A 20,932-nucleotide genomic window follows, 5' to 3' on the forward strand; every position below is an offset into this window, starting at 1 on the left:
CTGCATGTAATGTTGCAATTTCATTCTAGAACTAATCCTGAATGGTTTTGCAAAATTCTTTGGGATTCTGTCAAGAGGGGGCAAAATTAGAGGGGGGTCCCAAAATATTGTAAATGCATATAAATGTGGTGTCATTTGACGAATCTGCACAACATTTGGCAAAACGATTTTACATCTAGATATAAATGGTGCTCTAAAGTTTGGTGGGATTTTCTCAAGAGGGGCGAAATTAGAGGGGGGGTCTCAACATTTTTTGATGGCTTATAACTTTGTTGCTATTTGACGAATGGGAACAAAAGTTTTGAGAAAGATTATAGATCAAACCTTCAATGTTTGTGTAAAGAATGAATAGATTTTGTCGAGTGGGGGCAAAGTTATATGACTATTGTATGTACATACATTTTGACAAGTTTTAAAAAATAAAACATGGGCGATTTCGAGCAAACTCGTGAGGAGCATTGGCAAGGACATTAAAGCATGGTTTTGCAAATGTGCCCGTGTTTTATTTTTTTACAAGTGTAATAATGTAGGTACAAAAAATGGTCATATATCTTTGGTGACTGAGCTATAGCCTGTGGCTGTGTGGAGTAACCAGATTGTCTGGGTCATGGCATAATGTTATGACACAAACAATTGGTCTACTGGCCATGACCTCTAAGGACAAAATATGGTGTTAAAGTGGCTATGTCTACCTGGGACCGTCTATGTGGTAAAGTTACTCAACGGTAGGATAGGTTTGAAAGGGAAAAAAAGTGCTTGTGGTAATGTGTTCATAGGGTTTTGCGGGCTGCCATGGCAAGGGAAGAGGGGCTGTGTATGGAGCCCCGCCTTCTCTTTCCATGTTGGCTGTCTTGGAAAAGGATTTTCCTTCCTACAGCGGGACGCCGCAGGTGTCCCGCTGTAGGAAGAATAATCTATGTTTTAGCACCCTGGCTTCCCGCTTTGGGAACCAGGGGTGCTAATGGCCTTCATCTGCCATTTCTGGGGCTGCAATGGACAATAATCGTCTGTAGCCCTCCTTATTTATTTATAATGCACCAATGCCCGTAGACATCATGTGTAGTTACAGTATTTGTTGAGGAAGATGAGGTGGAGGAAGACAGCTTACTACTTGCTGAGAAAGGAATAACCGTTCTGAGAGCATTGCAGTCATTGGATTTGGTGTGGTGGCGCATGGAGGTGGTTCCGTAGGAGTACTGTCCAGGTAGTCTGCGACTGAGTAAAAAATTGCACTCAGTGCATTTCACTTTGGTAGCTTTAGCCTTTGGTACACTCCCAACAGTAGCAAAGAACTGGCACACCCATGATTCGATCTTGGTGCTAGAAGTGGGCACTTCCTCTTCCTCATCTTCTTGGTCCTCTTCATTGTCTTTGAACGTACTGCGCTATTTTTGTTGTGAAGGTCCTCCAGCTGGTGGTGGCTCTTGGGGAGGAGGGATGGCAACAACTGACGCCATTTTTAAGATAAATAGCAGTTTTGATAAATTTCTTCCAAGTATGTACTGTGTACTAGATTAGTAATGGACAATGAGTACGAAAACGTGTAAGGGCTGTGCTAGGGAAATTTTTAAGTTGAAAGTTCCTAGATCAGTAGAAAAAGCAGTTCCGAACTGTCCGCGAAAGACGGATCTTATCGTGCAGTGCGGACGGGTTCTCGGACACGTCATCATGCCACGCGCCAGCGTATGGTTATGTGGCACTGTCCGGAAGGTCCACAATGAAGTCAGATGTTCGTAGATGTCTACGGATGCAAAACTAGTTGAAATAGTTGCAAAAAGTGTATAGAAGTGTTAAAAATGTTTCTAGAAGGTGGGAAATGTCAGACAGAGTTTTAAGGTGACAATATTGTTATATTTGGTAAGTATGATATTAGCAAGTTGTAGGAAAATAGCATGCACTGGTAAAAACCCATGAAATTCACTGAACGACCTTGGTTAAAGGGACATTATGGTTAAATTGCACTAATAAAAACCTATTAAATTCAATGAAAAAACTTTGTTAAAGGGACGTTATGGTTAAGTTGGACTAATAAAAACCTATGAAATTCAATGAAAAAACTTTGTTAAAAGGACATTATGGTTACAAGTAAAATCGAAAAACCCCTGAAATTCGCCAGTTATGGTAAGCTAAGCAACCATAACTTGTGCCACCACCGTGCACTGCTAAGACTAACACCCAGGACATCAAAGAAGACATCACAAATATCATTGATGACATCACTGATGACATCACATGTGCATTTACTTTTTATAGAAGGGGTTGTGAATGTAATGTTGGCAAAAAAGTATCAGGGATTATCGGGAGATGTTTAATAAACTACATACTTCATCACGCAATGTAGTGTTCTAAAGAAAATTCCATTGCAGTGTTCTTTCTAGTACAGAAACCTACTCATACAGAAATGTAGGTATTGGCTGCAGCATACACCACAGAGGTGCTATATTTGTAATTTTCCAAAGTTATATAATAAAACGGTGAATGCTTCTCTATCAGACTGTTCCGTACTGTGAAACATGTACTAAGTAGCTAATAATGCATCACTTACTACATATTTCTACTAATAGACAAAAAACATAAATAGATCACAATGCATACAAATATGGGGCTTATATGGAGAGTAAAGTAAGCAACAAGAGGCAGTATCATTAGCAACTGTGTATAATCTACATAATTGTATTCACACACAAAAATGATTGCTGTGTTTCAGGCCTGCTTCTTCCCCAGTACATGTAAATCATAAGATGCGATAAAATTCTAAGGAAAGTAGTGTCGGAACATGTGAGAATAGCAATATCTATAAATGTAATACCTTTTGAAAGTTAAGTTTCTGACTGTCAGTAAATAAACCCACCTGGCCTAGATATGGCAGTGAACAAAAAAGAAGGGGCTAGACATGTGATGTCATCACTGACGTCATCAATGATATTTGTGATGTCATCTTTGATGTCCTGGGTGTTAGTTTTAGCAGTGCACGGTGGTGGCGCGAGTTATGGTTGCTTAGCTTACCATAACTGGTGAATTTCAGGGGTTTTTCGATTTTACTTGTAACCATAACGTTCTTTTAACAAAGTTTTTTCATTGAATATATATATATATATATATATATATATATATATATATATATATATATATATATATATATGCCCAGTTAATTCATTTTATCAACTGTCCAGTTAAGCTGAAGCACAGATTGTATTGACCTCACTGTCTGACTGGACTTGCTAATATTCATCCATACTGACTTATTATAATTGATTGCGAAACCAGAAAATTTACCAAAATTTACCAAACCTTTCCATTATGTCTATTGCTTTGGGCAAAATAACATCATCCATGTATAGGGCTATTTTGTGTTGTGTCTCCTGACAGATAATGCCCATTAAGGAGTCCTCTTCTCTGATCTTTTGCGTTAGGGGTCCCAATGCCAGAGCAAAAATTAACGGGGACAGAGGGCAGCCCCGACTAGTTCCACGGCTGATCTGAATTGTGCTGGTATAGTTCTGGTGCACTTCAATTCTTGTGCAAGGGTAGTGAAAATTAGAGCGTATCAGTTTCGCGAACCCAGGGCCAAACCCATAGGCCTCGATGACGTCCTATAAATACCTCCAATTTAGGCTGTCAAAAGCTTTATTTACATCAAGAGATAGCAGCCACCCCGTGCTGTGTGGGAGTCCTGCAATCAATTAAGTTGATGGTCCGTCTAATGTTTTCAAATGTGGATCTCCCACTGATAAAGCCAGTTTGGTCTGCATCTATCAGTTTGGGGATCACCCCCATTAAGCGGTTAGCTAGGATTTTTGTAAATATTTTCACATTGCTAGTAAGAAATGCAATGGACTTGTAAGAGTTGAAATTCTGTGGATCTTTCACAGGCTTCATTATAAGCGTGGTTCTCGACTCCACCATAGATTTAGAGATTCTCCCAGAGCGCATAAAAGAGTTGAATACCCTCACCAGTTGCAGGACTAGTGTGGTGTGGAATTTTTTGTAATATGGCTTGGGGAAACTGCTTGGCCCTGGCGCTGTATTATTTGGGAGATTTCTAATCACACTAATTCCAGAAGCATGATAGGGGTTTCTAAGCCAATCCTGTCGGCTTCTGAGAGGCATGGGATCTGAGTCGATTTGATAAAATCCCAGGATCAGATTAGACCACTTGTCCCCCCTAGCAAGCGTGTGTTGTAAACTTCGATAATGTGTGTTTTATTGCTTTCCCCATGTTGTGGAACCACTGTGTCGTCCCAAAGTGCACTAATGTGGTTCCTCAATTTCACCAGTTTTCATTTTTGTCGCAAGTAAACTATTGGCTTTATTCCCTGCGTATAATAAAATTATTCAGTATGTATGATAGCGTGCGCTGATCTCCCTGCCTTTAGGGTATCAAGTTTAGCCCGGATTGACCGAAGGACTCTCAATGTTGTGAGTGAGTCCCTCGTTTTGTGTTCCCTTTCCATGACCCTAAATTCCTGCTCGAGATCTTTGTGAGTTAGGACATTAGTTCTCAACAAAGCGGCTGTTTTCCCAATCAGTCCCCCTCTGTGGGATGCAGCTTTACCGGCATCCCACAGTAACCCTAACTCTGTCTACCCTTGATCGTTTTCCCGTAAATAGTTATCTATCACTTCCAACATCTATTGTCCAATAACTGGGTCTCTTAGCGCAAGTTGTGTTTCTTAGTGATACGGTTTGTGAGATAGGGGGCAGTGTTGTGTAGGCAGTGAAGGATAATCGCTAGGAGTTTGAACTTCATGCAGGCTTTGATGGGAAACCAATGAGCCTCCCGTCTGATGTGGGAGATGTGATCGGAGCGCTTCAAACCCCAGACTGCTCCGATGGCGTTGTTTTGCAGCAGTTGGAGTTTGTTAAGAGTTTTGGTTGAAGTCCCAGCTAAAATAGCATTACAATAGTCTAATGTGCTGCTTATGATGGCTCTGGCTAGGGTAAGACAGCTGTAGGAGATGGCCACCTTTGTTTACCGATAAAGAGCCATCCTCACATTTCTAATGTATTTTATTTGTTTGTATACTAAATTACCTTTTCACAATTGACCTCGGGAGAATTGACCTCGGGAGAATTTACCTAATTTAGAAGGCCAAATAGGACATATTATGCGGGGGGAAACCCCCCCGCAACCCCACACCCAATCCAAAACCCCTTGCAATCCCCCACCAAATCCCCTTATATTATTTTTTATCCAAAACCAACCCAATACATATATAAAATAACTAAAATAATATAAAGGTCAATTGTGCAGAAGGTCAATTAGGACCACTATAATTAGGTCAATTGTGCAAAATGTCAATTTGGGTAATACCGTTTATTTTTGTATTCGACTCCATGTGTCTTTTTTTTAGCAAAGGTGTATTTAAAGATCATTACAACAACAAAAAAGATAGGTGATTAGGTTTGAGCTGTAAGTACATGTGTTTCAGTAGGAGGAATGGATCAATGTCACGCGGTAGAGGGGGTTGGGGAGTGGTGATTGGTTGTTTGGGCAGAGGTGAGGAAAATAATCTCCCCGATAAATGTTATTCATGCATCCGTCATCATCATTTGCCACTCCCTTATGCCACATTCTCTTCCATTGGTGATTTTCCAGAACCAAATATCTGCTAGCGTTTGTTGCCCTAAACCAAAAGTGGGCATGTAGTGAAGTGGGCAAATAAGGTCAGGTAGTGACAGCTTGTGTCAGACTTAAGCAGAACATTAGAGGGACTTTGTCTAGTTTTCATTGGTGATTGCCATTATCACACAGGTGGAAAGTCAGAAAAGCTGGGAAGTTGTTGCAATTACTGGCATAAGGCAGCAGACCCATAACATGACAGTAACGGCGGAGCCCTTTAAGCCAACATTGGGGCTGTAGACATTGGCTATATGTATGTAAAGTATATTGCTCTGAACCGCCACAGTGCCGGTTATCCAGGGAGTTCTGAAAGGCCACCCAGCCAGTTTTCACAAAGGAGGACACTGTTCAAGGCCCACCTCATCCCATTAGGGAAGCTGCGAAACAGCAGAATGAGGAGAAGGGGATCGTAGCACGTTTACGCCTCACTTACTTTACAGTTGCTTGTTTGGCTGCGTTTCTTTATTGACAACAATTCTGCCTAAATACTTCCTGCAATACTGTCTCCACCACGGCACCTTCAGCTCCTTGTGAAACCATGGCGGGGATGTGGAATGCAAAGCACTATTTCACAAAAGACCATGGCATCAACACGGCAAATCCAATGTGTTCACTGCTATTGACTCACATCTCTAACATGACAGACGTCTTTTGGACTTTTCAGCTGTATTGCATTAACTCCGATAAAGCTCTCTGCAGCCAGACCTTAGAAAGGTGAGTGCCGTTCGATGACTGAATATCACATGAATAGATTCCAAAACTTCTCTGCTACTAAGTGCTGCAGGCTCGGGACGAGGCCATCATGGATGGTATTTGAAGAACCTCTCAAGGTGATAAACAGACCCACTAACTATAGAGGAAATCATTTGATCACCAAATAATTACACACATTAATGCACTGGAAATGCTGAGCTTTACATGGAAATCATACACATTTACAATAGTAAATAACATAAAATGTGACTACCGTGGTCTGCTAGGAGGAGAAGGTTCAGGCACCTGTGCAAGCCCATTTGTTTGAGGCCATCCATGAGCATCCCTACGATGCCATCAACCTTCATCAGCGCTTTAATCACCTGAAAGCCAGAAGAAAAGTCAGTGCACTTTCTAAAGAAGGTGCTATGCCAACTTAAAATGCTTTAAGGGTAGTATTTTGGGAATACAGAAGACAACAAATACCAACACCTTCAGCAATCATTCTAGGTCCATGGTCAAAGTATGCCTTCTCTGCCCATACGGAACACTACGTGGCATTAAAAGTGCATGCACTGGAGTGTTCCTGGAAAGTAGGAAGCTGGTCAAATAGCATGTTCTTGTTCTATGCTTAAGCCTGGTGCATATGAAAAATCAACTAGACATGTATTATGTGTGTTTTTTTCTCAATATTTTCTCCCTAGACGCAATAGCCGCCATCATATGGTCGTGGCTTCATGAGAGCATTGGCCATGCAATTTAAAAAGTGAGTCAGATGGCAATGAAGAATATATAAATAAATCGTTTAATTTGAATTGGAATTTCCTAAGCTAGCTGAACTTCATTACAAGTTCCTTTTTATTTATTTATTGGTCATTTGTAATGTGACTATACACAAGTGTTTCGAGGTGCAGCAAGGCGGGGGGGGGGGCAGGAGGGAGGATAGTAACGATCCTAATAGGCCATGCGACATTCAGATCGTGCAAGTGCTGTAACGGGAAGTGCATGGGGAGGTGGGGAAGTGCAGGAACTGGGCGGAAGGGCCCATGAGAAGGAGAGTGCCAGGGGAGGCCAGGTGGTCAGGATCAGGAGTAAGCAGAAGTGAAGGGGGTCCACAACAAAGTGCATGTTTTAAAAAGGCTGGAATAGATCCAAGGCGTGCAAGTCAGCTAGACGAGTGAAGGAGGGGGAGCCTGTGAGGGCAAGTGCAGGTTAGGTGAGGGAGGAGGACATGTGCAGAGGTAGACGGGGCACAGGGGCGGGTCTGGTGCCCTATGTGACTCTGAGTGAACTAGGCCGACACTCAAAGGCAGGAAGGGGAAGGGGCGAAGGAAGAAAAGAATAGTAAGCTCAAGCTTCCAGAATTTAAGGAGATCCGGCTCAAGTCTAAGAGGGGCAGGGAGGCCATTCCAGAGGGAGGCACCTGTGGAGGAGAGAGATCTACCCCCACTCTTTGCTTGAACAGGCCAATTTATCAGCAGCCAACATTATGAATAAATCAGAGAATTGAGGATCATTTTTAAATTGTAAGAATATTTTCTGGACCCCGAGCCCACGTCTTTTCCTATAAAAAAAATTAAACCCAGGGTTGGAGGGGGGATTTAAAGTTGGATACTGGTCAGATAGCACAGCAAGCTACGCTCTTGCCCCAGATATATGTATGCAGCCTGCTGTGGCTGGTTTTAATCCAGGCAGGGTCAACTCAGCCTTTCATCCTTCTGAGGTCGAGAAATTGAGTACCACTCTGTGGGATAATAATGCCTTATGTTATTTGTAGTACCATGAGAGCTATGGGTGTGTAGCTCTGTATAATAAATACATTATTATTATTATTATTATTATTATTATTATTATTATTATTATTATTATACACTCTTTTTAGGTGTGGCCTGAAGGAGATTTGCTTACTTTCAGGTTGACTAATGAAGATACATACAAGAGGGGCCCCTGTTGTCAGTTAGCTGCTTCATCAGGCATGACCAGGGCATCCTGCCAAAAGCACTGTTACATCAGAGTCCATATTAAGGGGCTTTTGGAGCTGTTCAAGCTGCATAGATATTTGCTGAAGGGTTCTTTAAGGAGCTATTTTGTTTCCGTGCTGCTTGTCCACTCTGCAGTAAATCATGTCTCGCCTCATATGGACCCCATCCCTTTTCGATCGACAGGAGGATCAGGAATTACCCATGAAAAGTGATCCATCCTATTCATTCACTTATAGAACAGGGTTACTGTGCAGACATATGTTCTTGTTCCCGCTTGGTATGAGAGCACTATTTGGGGATAGAGAACAATCACTGCAACCTCTTCCACCATGGAACCCTTTCATGCATTGCATTTATGAGTTTTGCACAGTGATCACCTGCATCATGCACTCGTCAGATTACATGAAAGGGAGATTGAATGTTCAACTTGAAACCAGGGTCTCACTCAAAGCAGGGTCTGTAATGTGGAAGCACAAACTATCTGCCTGTGCTATTACACATAGCACAAGGGTGGGCTCAGTGCTCAACTTTGACATGGGTCAAGCTTGCACTATGCAAGTTCAAATCCTGGCACTGTGGCCCATCCAATATATTGAGTGCTATTAATTGGGAACAGCTATAACTAAATTGCTTAGAAGCAAGAGGACATCAAAACTGATAGCCCTTTTCAGCGGTGCATTAGTAAAAACACAGTCTGGAGGTAATCCCATATTAATGGACATGCTGATAACAGAGATGTTTGAAGCAGAGCCAGCCCGAGACAAAGGCCTTCATTATAGATTTGCCAATATCCTGCCGGCAGGATACCGGCAAACCTGCCTTACTGTCTCTGCCACCCGATATCCGGTATTACCCGGATATTACGGACGGAGGAGTGTCGGTAAATTCCGATTCCCATGGAGATGTGCTGAATCACTGGTACCATTAGTAACGGTGCCGGTGATTCAGGTATTTACTTGCCACTTGGGGCCTTTACTCCCGACAGGCCAGTCCTGCTGGGAGATCCGTGAGCCACACTGGCACACTTGAAGTGTGCCGGTGTGGAAAAAATGCTGGATCCAGAATTACCGGCATTTTTTCTGGACCAACACACGTATAATGATGCCCAATTACCTTAGTAGAAGACTGAGTATCTAGACCAGAGATGTAATATTCCCGTATTTTCTTTTCCTTTTTTTTCTTTATTGTATACGGTTTAAAAAAAACTTTACAATATATCTAAAAAATGTAAACAACTCTAAATTAAACATCATAATAATTAACATGTTCAATTACATGAATTCATAGCATACTAAAAAGACCTTATCCTATATACCGCTACAATTTATTTTAAAAAGGAGTCCTTAGATAAGAAAGATATTAAAAATCAAATGGACCATAACGTTAATTAGCATAACTAGCATAAAAGTAAACATCTGACAATCGAAGAATCAACAATATACATCCCCCCGCCCCCAACATTCTCAACCACAGATTCGCTGCATCAATCCAGGCCAAATAATTCACAAATGTATCAATTATTAATGTTCATTGTGATATCAATTCAGGACAACATAATAGTGGATGCTCAGGTTTTCCTATACAATCAGATTTTTACAATATCTACAATACGCCATCTCCTTTAGGTATGTTCATCTTTTGTTAGCCTGCCGAGGTGCAGTGACTTGTGTTGGTCAAGGTTTACAAAACTTGACCAACCATGAGAGCTACAGCAAAGCCATCACCTAGCAAATTGAAGCTGGCTTTCTGAGGACGAGTAGGACATGGGACGGCTGTGCTTTCCTTCAGAGGCCAGAGGTGGTCCCCTGATTAACTGGTAAAGGGGGTTTTACTCAGATGTGCTGCTCTGTGCTCTATTGCTCATGAGGACCCTTACAACAATTCATAAAAATCAACACTGACAAACTTTATAGGACAACTTTGTAGGCTCCTCACCACCACTGTTATGAGGAGTTGTCCATCTTTGAGCCTCAACTTACGAAAACCTGTGGATTTCCACAGCTGAGGAAGCCAACATCGCTGGCAGGTCTTCCACCGAGGCACCTAAACACTCAGTAGCATAAGTTGCACTATTTTCGCTCTGTCTGCTGCCATTGATCATCCCTCCTGCAGGGTAATCACTGCTCTAAGGCAAATAGAGGCGGCTGCCTGGGGCACCGGCAGCCGAGATGCACAAAATGAATGCCAAGGTAGCCCTAATAATGTCACATCATGCATAATTGCAAGGGTGGGTGACGAATGACAATTTGTCTGGGGTGTCATATTATTGCACCGATTCTGCCCTGGAGCCCATCTCTGTCTTTTGAAAGCCACATTTGTATGTGTAACATTTTGAATTTATAGAAGCCTGGTCTGATATCTATTTCCCAAACTGTATTAGATAGTACAGTTTTTGTGGCTTACTCTTTTTCTCACACCCAATCAATTTCTAAAGAGAAGTCTTGGGCAGCCTGCTACCAGAAACTGAGCAGCTTTGTAAAAGCTTTTGTGTTGAGAAGCCACTGCTCTACCTCTATGCCTTCATGTACATCTGACTAGACTATTGGGTGTGATTGAAGAAGACTCCAAGCTCTATCCTCCAGGCCTCATGCTTTCGGGGTTACAGAAGAATATTGTATTTATTTATTTATTTGCATTTGTATGACGCACTGACAGCCCAAAGGCATCGAGGCGCTGTTACATGAATATTTGAGGAATTTTTGATTAAGAAGTCCATATGCGTAATCCACGATCCACCTCCAGGTGCCATGGTGCCCTTAGATTTCTAACTACTGAATATTCAACGCAAATCTAGTCATTTGATTTCAATTTCCACAGTCCATTTAGTTTATCTTCATAGTAGGAGGCGAGGATTCGGATTGAACATTTTTTTAGGCTGGAGGAGTAATTTGGGCGAGGTAGAGCTGGATGGAGTGTGCTACAATGCCCCCATGTTTCACAGAGACAATTTTGCACCCAATAAAACTCCACTAACTGGAATTCCCTTCCCCTCCAACTCAAACTAAAAAATAACTTCATGCAAATTAGGAACTGAAAGTCTGTTCTTTGATACTTAAGGCATGTTGCACCCTGTGGTTCTTACATATTCCGTTAACCTGCCAATTGGATCATCAGCCTATTTTGGTAGGCCAAGAAACAAGCCTGCAAAAGGAGGACCTAGAAACATTCCAATGCATTTGGAAAGACTTCCTATAGATGTGTGCTTGGGTTGAGTCTATCTGTTTACTTTTTGTAGATGCCTAGTGTAGAGGCGTGAACATGTCCTGTATTATGCTCAAGTATTTCCTCTATCTGGCTTCCATGTTACAATTTATTATTCATGCTTTATGCTTCTCTCTTCCCAAAAACTCTACAGTAAGGTTTTCACTTTGGCCATCAGAGCATCCAGTGATCTTTTTCAACCCCACTTAACAATAGGCCTATCACTAATACACCATTTGTATTAAACATTTTAGACTGGGTGGCGTACACTCAAATTGCAGAGCACCTTAACAAATTTCCCATCCTCACTAAACACCAATCTGGCTTTAGACAAGGGTTTATGGCAGAGACTATGCCGCTTGAACTCAAAGCCAGGCCCTTGGACCGGATTGATAAGAATTGAGTCTCTATGCTGATGCTGCTGGATTTGTCGGCGCCCTTCGACCTGGTGGACCATTCCGCCTTAGTTAACAGGTTGAGGGGCGTTGCTAACTTTTGCCGGCATCTGCCCAGTGGACTTCATCCTACCGTAGTAACCGTGAGAGCAGAGTCGTCTTTGAGGAGGCAGTAGCGCCACCTCTAACCTTGAAATGTGGACTCCTGCAGGGTGCGTGCATCTCTCCATGTTTGCATAATATCTTTACAGCTACATTTTTTGCCCTGTTGGTTCAAGAAGGGGTGATGTTTACCAACTATGCTGATGATACGCAATGTGTCATCCCCATCTTCGGGACTCATAATACTGATGAAGCACAAATTAACAGGATCTATGCCATTATTGAGAACTGAATGGTACTAAATAATCTGGCCTTGAACAGAGATAAAACTGAGCTGCTAATTGTCAGAGCTCCTAATGTGATTAAGAAACTTGGTCCCGCTTATGAAAGCTTTCATATCAGCGATTCTAAAATAGTTCTGCAAAAGAAGGTCAAGACACTAGGTGTCATAACTGACCAACATCTCAGTATGAAAGCGCATGTTGGGAGCTTGGTATCGTCATCTGCCTACTACATTAAGCCCCTTTTTTATCTTCGTCTCTTTATCACTAAATCCAATGTGAGAGCAATTGTGGGGGCCAAATAGGACTATTGTAGAAGCCTGATTGTGGGGATTAATAAAACAGACTGCAACAGGCTACAGGTTATCCAAAAAGGGGCAGTACGTGTTGTCATGGAACTTGGAAAAAGAGAGCATGTCTCGGTTGCGAGACGGGCTCTGCATTGGCTCCATGTTGAATCTAGGAAAACTTGTTGAAGGACCTTAACATACAAGAATCCAACATGGATATAACCGAATTACGGAAGAAATTTGAATTTACTCCAAATCTCTATGGGGATAATGCCATCGATATCTTCCAGCTTGCAGTCACCAGAGACTAACACACATTGGAAGATGGAACCAAAGGCTCAAAATACCATGCAACAGACAATCTCAAACCTGAGGAAAAGAAAGCTATCAAGTTACTCAAAGAAAACCGGACTATAATCATCAAAGAAGCAGATATGGGGGGCAACAAATGTCATCCTAAATAGAGCAGACTACATACAAATGGCCTCGATCCACCTAAAGACACCGGGCTGCTAAACGACAATACCCAGCAACCCGACTGTGACAATCGTAAACCAAGCAATGGAACTAATTACTAAATGGCACAGAAGAGGCCTTATAACAGATGAGGAGCAAGAACATCTGAAACCTAGACACCCCAGATTACCAACAATCTATTTCTTGCCAAAATTGCACAAAAGTATGACAAAATACCAGAAGGCAGACCAATCCTTAGCGCAATAGGATGGGTCACAGAGACCTTTGCTAAATATGTCAACAACGTCCTTGGACCAGAAGTATCAAAAATACCTACATATATTCGAGACAGCATGCACAATCTGCTGATTCTGCAGGAAGTTGAATGGTAAAAGGAATACCTGCTGGTGACACTAGATGTGAAAGCTCTCTACACATCAATAGAGCATACCCCAACACTCAAGGCAGCAGACTTCACCTTCTCCAAGACATCGGCTTCTCATTACTCGCATGTGGAACTAACCAAGGAATTTTTGGAATTCTCATTGAACAATACAGTCTTCCTTTTTGATGAGACATTCTACCGCCAAACCAAAGGAAACCAAAGGAATTGCGATGCGAGCCTCCTATGCACCCTCGCTAGCCAACATCTTTATGAACCAGTTTGAACAGGTTCATGCATTTGCCAACGAAGACTTTAAGACAGCTATACACAAGTGGTACAGATACATAGACAACGTCTTAATGATCTGGTCAGGAACAGAACAACTCTCTGATTTCAAAGAATACCTGAACAATAACAACTTTGGCATAGAGTTCACTGGTATGCACAATGCAAAGAGAATTGACTTCCTGGACATCACCATCTCAATCAACCAAGGTAGAATCCAAACTAGCACCTACAGGAAACCAACTGAGGCCAACTCTGTCCTCCACGCATCAAGCTGCCATCGCAAAACAGTAACTGACAACATACCAAAGGGTGAATTTATTAGAGCACGCAGGAACTGCAACAGCAATGCAGCCTTTACATCAGAATGCAATCTTCTTCAGAATCGATTAACACAAAGAGGATACAGTATGACCGCAATTGAAACGACAGCCAGCAAAGCCAAACATATACTGAGGGAAACGCTGCTAACTCCGAGACAAAGAATAGACACAGACAACAACAAAATAAGAAATGTGACAGAATATCAACAGGATAGCCACAGAATACATAAAATCCCAGGAAAACATTAGCACGTCCTTAAGATCGATGAAGATATAAAACCATGGATAGCGGAAAGACCACTTAGGTCTTACAGCAAGGCATCCACCCTCAGGACTGTGCTTAGTCCCTCATACATGAAAACAGAAGGAACTAGGAAAGACAGGGGCCAAACCAACAGAGTTTTTCAAATCTGGGAACTGTACCATGTGCAAGCATGCCCAAGACACTAAGACAATCACTTTCAAAGACAACCATCACCACAAGATCACAGATTCTATCATCTGAAAATCTATAATATATGTTATTATTTGCACATGCAAGCTACTATACATTGGTAGCACCATCAGGGAGCTACGAACCAGGATACGCAAACATCTCGGATCGCTTAAATCACAGGATGCCAAATTCCCACTTGCGCAACACTGGCAAGAGAAACACCAATGGGAAAGAAAAGAGGACATCAGATTTGCGGGACTTGAAGTCATTGGAACAGAACCCAGGGGAGGAGACAGAGACCTAAGACTACGCCAGAGGGAGGCCAAGCTCGTCTGTAAATACAGGACTGTACTGTTGGGCCTTAACACAGACCATGAACTTAATGTATTTCTGTAAATGCTTGTAACAATGCAACAAGAGGCATAACAGCCCCTTGTCATATTCCTAGCAATTTGTATCCCTACATCTAAGCACTGACTGGGACAGTCCTCCTAACGCCTCCAAGCAATGCACTGGTGCACTCTAGGAACCACCAGCTTCAGTAGTCACATGGCAGTGCTGTAAACACAGTATCATCACAACAAAATTGGACCCTAACCCCCAGGATCGGGGTCCCCAAGATCAATCCCAGTTTCATCTGGTCTATTCTCCAAGCACACCCCATGGGATCCCCACGCCCGGCTATCCACGGGGGGCATCCAACCTAACCAATGTCTCTATCAACGGAACAACCATTACACATGGTTACATCTACACCAATCCCAAACAGGGCCCAGCCCTGGTCCAAGTCCGGCACTGAATGGCACAGTCCTCCACACACCTACAAGCACTGCAACAGTGCACTATAGAAATCTCTTGCATCAGCAGTCACATGACAGGGGCACAAACCCAGTATCATCATATACAAAGAGGACCCCACCCGAGGATTGGGGCCCCCATTTCAATTCGTAGACACAACTGGTATCTACTCCTAACATACCTCATTGGATCTCCACCCCCGGCTACCCACAGGGGGCACCAAACCTTAACCAGCACTCTACCCAGCACTATTGTGGAGAAATCTCAACAGGGCCCAGCCCTGACCCCAGTCAGGGTTCCTCATAGCCCCACGACAACTAACGACAATCATTGGGCCCCTACCATGATCTTGGTACATCAACCCATCCTCTCCTCACCAGACCCCAGTCCACACACACTGACCATTGCTGCAATCTATGCTGCAACGCCCACTTGCCCCCAACCCGTCCAGGGCCCAGGCAACAATAATTCATGCTGCAATGACCACCGGGCACCCACCCCACTGGGGCCACCACCAGTCACTCGCTTGACCACCCGCAGCATCGACCACCCTACCTTGCTCATTCCACTTGGAATGGACACTCGTTCACCAACCTCTTAGTTTACACCATCGTTATGATGGCTCAGTGACATTCTTGGCCAGAGCTCTAAACAGCACCTGTCCTGAATACGTTTTGGCCGACATGCCACGCTATGTGCAAAAACAATTCACAGTCGGGTGAGGTACGCGTCACCCGCCCACTTTGCCCTCCACCAATGGGTGGACATCACCCATGAGCCAATCGCTAGCTTCCTATTACACTAAAAACAGGAAGCTGGTTATACGCATGATCTCTAAACTAGAAGATCACCACGAGACCACAAGACCTCCCCGAACCCAACCGGGACCAGGTAAGCCACCTTCACGCACGCCCCTTCACAACCCCCACGGCTCCCACTGCTGCACACAGACGTGACCACACAAGAGTACATGCTTTAACAAGCACATGTACCTGACCACTCAGTTGGCACACTGTAAGCACGGACCTACTTACCGCCACCCTGCATGCACTTGCCCTCCCCCAGCTGCACGGGCCTACCTGCCCCCGAACGCGGGACACAAAGTGCTACCGCACACCTCATGAAACGGATACTGACTCTCACCATTAGCCTCAACCACATATCACATGAACGGCCACGTATGGGTGACTAGTAGTACGATCCAACACTTCCCCTCCATCACACCGGCACTATATCGCAACGACAGATACCACATCACAGGCCAATAAGGTTCTCCAACTAGGTTGCCAAACCAGCCCACTGCAGAGACATACACCCCAATTAACAACAGAGAAGGGCACAGACCCCATTCCCATGCTCCTGGGCAACCCAGCCCATAGGGGCAGACACAACTCCTGTCCTACGAGCCGACCACTCCGTCTTGGGCTCCTCACCACAGGCCCTGGACCCATTTGCCAGCTAAAATGACTCACAATCTGACCTGAACCTGTCGGGATACTATGAGGCTTCTGCTTTCCCCCTAAGCACACCCAGCCAGCCGCGCAACACTGGGCATTTGCCCAGGGCCGCCCACGAAAAGGAACCGTCCCTATCTAACTCCCGGTGGAACCCCACACAAGTTAACTACAGTTAGCTACAGCCGCCCGGACTTTGCAACCACAAGCATTGCGTCCCAGGTTCTCATGGGCACCAATGCACATCCTGAAACAGCCTAAATGATGCAGCATTGCATGCACTAATGAGCAACCATTGGTACAGCCTTTTCAATGCCACTATCTCTTGTATCCCCAGATGCTAATTAGCAGTCCACTCCCAAACATCATCATTGTGACCTGCATGGGATTTCCCCAAATATTCAACTGGTAAGCCTTCTCATACTTACTACACAAACTGAGAAATGTGCTACCAATTGTAATCAACTACCAGATACACTGGCCTGACTTATGTTTTCAATGTATTTTAATATATATTTCGATGGACGTAACCATCTATGTGACTGAATAAACCATTGCTATACTATACATGAAAATGATGAACCTTCTTAACGCACCTGATCCATGCAAAATATATGCCATTCACATGCATAAATCATGAAAATGTCAAATAATTAATTAAACCTTACTAAAATGTGATCTCCACTTATGTGCAACTGTCACGTACCCATGTAAATCATATTGTTTCGGGTCTCGCCACCTGTATTATAAAATTAATACCGATGTCACCACATGTCACTTTCACCTTGCACCATAACAAACCACTTCACCTAAAATGCACAGCCTTGAGAAAAACCATTGGTTGAAACACGTGCCGGCACTCCTAAATCATAAGCATGTAGCTTGATGACTTGCATTGTGAACAACGTACACATTAGAATGTAGGTCACACAAGTGACAACCAATGCTAACCAAGGAACATGCGTGACCATTTGACACAATTATAAATAAAACAAATCTTCTCAAATCTAAAAAGTGTTGGATATTCATTGAAGAAGAAACCAATGTACTGTCATTGACAACGGGCTATCAGCCGATCCAGCGCCAACGTATAGAAGAGTTCCAATCCCAGCGAAAAACTTAAAGGATTCAATTTTGTCTGCAAAGTATCACACACAAATGTAGACAAGGGGTCATGTCGGCCTACCTCCAGGATCTCTTAACTGAAAAAATTCATAGGGGAGCACTGAGATCTAATACTCAGGAGCAACTGATTATCCCTAGATGCAGGACTGCAAAGGCCTCACAGGGAGCCTTTCACTATGCAGCCCCTAAGGCTTGGAACGCCCTACCTTTGGAACTAAGGTGTCTAAAGTCGACAGATTTTTTGAAGAGGAAATTGAAAACTTTTCTATTGACCTGAAGCTCTCTGTAATAGCTAAGAATCTGGTTATTACCCCTTGCCCTATGTTTCCTGTTTGTTTTTATGCTTGTTGCTCCCTTAAGCCTGCGGGTCCATGGCCTGCGCAATACAAATACTTAAAGTAAAGTTTAATGGTTGTGTTAACGCTGTTTCCTTGATGGATATACACAACACCTTACCTGGCTTTCTCTTGGAAAAATGAAAAAAAACAATAACATAATTAAGACAAAAAGATTGGAAATGTACTGCAGACCTACCCATCCCCTCACACTGATTATTTGCAAGTGCTCTGATGCAGCTTCAAAGCACTCTAAGTAATATACAAATGCCCAAATAAATATGCATCACAAATTCATTAAAAAGAATCTGAAATTCAGGTTTTGAGGTTAGAGATGATCTCTAAACCTGGTTGTTCTCTTGTTCTGATCTTTCCATGTGCCGTCACTTTCTATTTCTTGATTGGAATGAAGACCCTCCTCTGAACGGTGTCCATTACCAAAACTGATAACCCAGCTCTACCTAATCCCATACGCGAATATAGCCCGCAGTAGAGTAATAACAACTGGAAAGTGGAACACACAAATTCTTTGGAGATGCTATTTTCTAAAATATTAGTTATTAGGAATGCAGTGTGTTGCTTCACTGCATCATACAGTTTGCGGCCGATGTGATATGGCTTGATACGTCATAATTCACTCTTCATACCTAAAGGCTGCTCCGTTTTGAGGAACGCATTATATAAAATGCCAAAGTACTTAAGCTTTGAGACATTTTGATCAGAATGATGAGAATGGCCAAGTGCTTGCTTCCTGTTGTAACTTCCTTACCCAGAACATAAAAAGCTGGGCTTGGCTTGAATCTGGCTTGCTCAGTCTTCTCTGGGACCCCAGAGAACCCACCAAAAGTTGAATAGCCGCTTGATATATTACAGGAGGGGCTGCACGGCACATCACGATGGGGTGCTTCCACCCAAAGTCTGTGTAGATCATCAGATCTGGGCTGACATAACCCAGAAGCACTTGTTAACATGTGTGACTATACAAAGGACCATAGTACATGGTGTGACTTCTCATATTGTAATACTTATTGTACCATCTTTTCATTCCACAAAGATAACTTGATGTGCATTTGCTCGCTCTTTAATTTCCTTCTTCTGGTTTTCAACTCCATCATGGACTAGACCCACTTCCCTCATATAACTATTTCTAGCTACTTTAACCCTCGCTTTTTGTTCCCAAGGCCTGCCCAACCTTATTACCCCTTGTCCACCCTGTACTGCCACCCACAATCGCTCATAAGCCCTCCTGGCTCCCTACCGCTGTATCTCCCTATCCCCCGATCTGAAAAGCATCCACACGTGAACCCTTTCACCACTGTGCCCATCAACCTTCACACACTCTGGGGATGGCATACAATCAGTCTGGTCGTAAAGCAGGCATTATGGACAGGCATATTCTTATCCTCCCTCAACCTTGCCTCCGCTCCCACCCAACAAGAAACAAGCCCTGGGAAAGCCAACAGTTTTGGCTTTTGTGTTTGCATGGGATTGGCATTTGCTAAGCACTGCCATAATGGTACTACCTGGCCATGAGATGCCAACAGCAGGAAATGGAACGACCACCTGGGCACAGGATGGCAGTGCATGGCAAATGACTTCCTAATGCCAATAAAAATCAAAAACTGTTGGCTTTGAAACAGCTTGTCTTTAATCGGAAATCAATGCAAGGACAAGCCCCATTAAATATATAATTTGATGTTACTGCATGATAGAGCTAATACGCAGAGGGCCCAGCAGGGTATGTTTTGAGTTGGAGGGGCCTATAATGAGTGGTAATGTCCATAGGGATCAGTATGCCCATGGGCAGTCACTGGGTGGGTAACAGACAAAAACAACCCACCGGCCCTGTCCCTCCTCACATCATGCATCATCTACAAAGCATCGCCCTCAATTTCCCAAGATACCTCAATGAGAAGCTAAGCATCTCTGGAGGCTTTTGGAGCCACCAGAAGCAAGAAGATATGCAGACTTCAACTCCCTGGGTGCAGGAAGGAACAAGCCAGAAAGACAGCCCTTTGCTGTCTACGCCGCCAGACTCTGGAACTTCCTCCCCGCCAACAGCAGACTCTCCCCCTTACTTCTACCTTTCAGGAAGGAGGTCAACACTTCCGTCTTCTATGAATGGCTCCTCCCTAACACCTAGGTCCACACACCCACCACCCCCGCTCCCCTAACCTGAGACTGGGTGATTTAGTGTCTCCTATTTCCACCCGTAGCCGCTTGTAGATCCCTTGATGCCAAATTGCCTGCCCTCCACCATTGTTAGCACCCTGCTCCCTTCTACTGATCCCTTGTGATCCGCATCTCTCACCACGTTCTATCCCCATGATTTGTAAAGCGCTTAATAGCTTCTTGGAGCTAGATCCAGGCTCATTAAATATAATAATTATCATTGTTATTATTATAACACTTCTACTACTACTACTACTACTACTACTACTAATATTCCCATGTCACCCTCTCGCACGGTACTCACATGCCAATAGCATTGTCTTTCTAGGTCGCACTGAAGCACCACTGTATAGTCGAAACTAAAAATTAGATTAGCACCTGCATATGCAAATATATGTGTTGCAAGTTAAAAAAGGAAATCTTGCCTGATGCCATGTTTGCTTCTCCCTTGCTGCACCGGAGAATTGCAATATTTATCAGTGCTTCTTATGGCATCATAATGAACACTGAAAATGGACTACCGGTATCCCGATGAGGCAAAGGAGAAGCAAGACCAGGTACAATTATTTTCATATGTTTGTGGGAAAATCTACAAT

At 43.4% G+C, this 20,932-nt stretch overlaps 1 protein-coding gene across 1 annotated transcript in view; it reads right to left on the reverse strand.

The window, feature by feature from the left end:
* Positions 1–20,932, reverse strand: part of ENPP1 (ectonucleotide pyrophosphatase/phosphodiesterase 1) — a 594,855-nt gene that overhangs the window by 234,344 nt on the left and 339,579 nt on the right. The window contains exon 12 of the mRNA XM_069606684.1: positions 6,591–6,699. Within this exon, the coding sequence (XP_069462785.1) occupies positions 6,591–6,699 (109 nt within the window). The remainder of the gene's footprint in view (positions 1–6,590; positions 6,700–20,932) is intronic.

Source organism: Ambystoma mexicanum, chromosome 4p (genome assembly GCF_040938575.1).
Source record: "Ambystoma mexicanum isolate Mex_15411 chromosome 4p, UKY_AmexF1_1, whole genome shotgun sequence".
In the NCBI taxonomy this organism is placed as follows: domain Eukaryota; kingdom Metazoa; phylum Chordata; class Amphibia; order Caudata; family Ambystomatidae; genus Ambystoma; species Ambystoma mexicanum.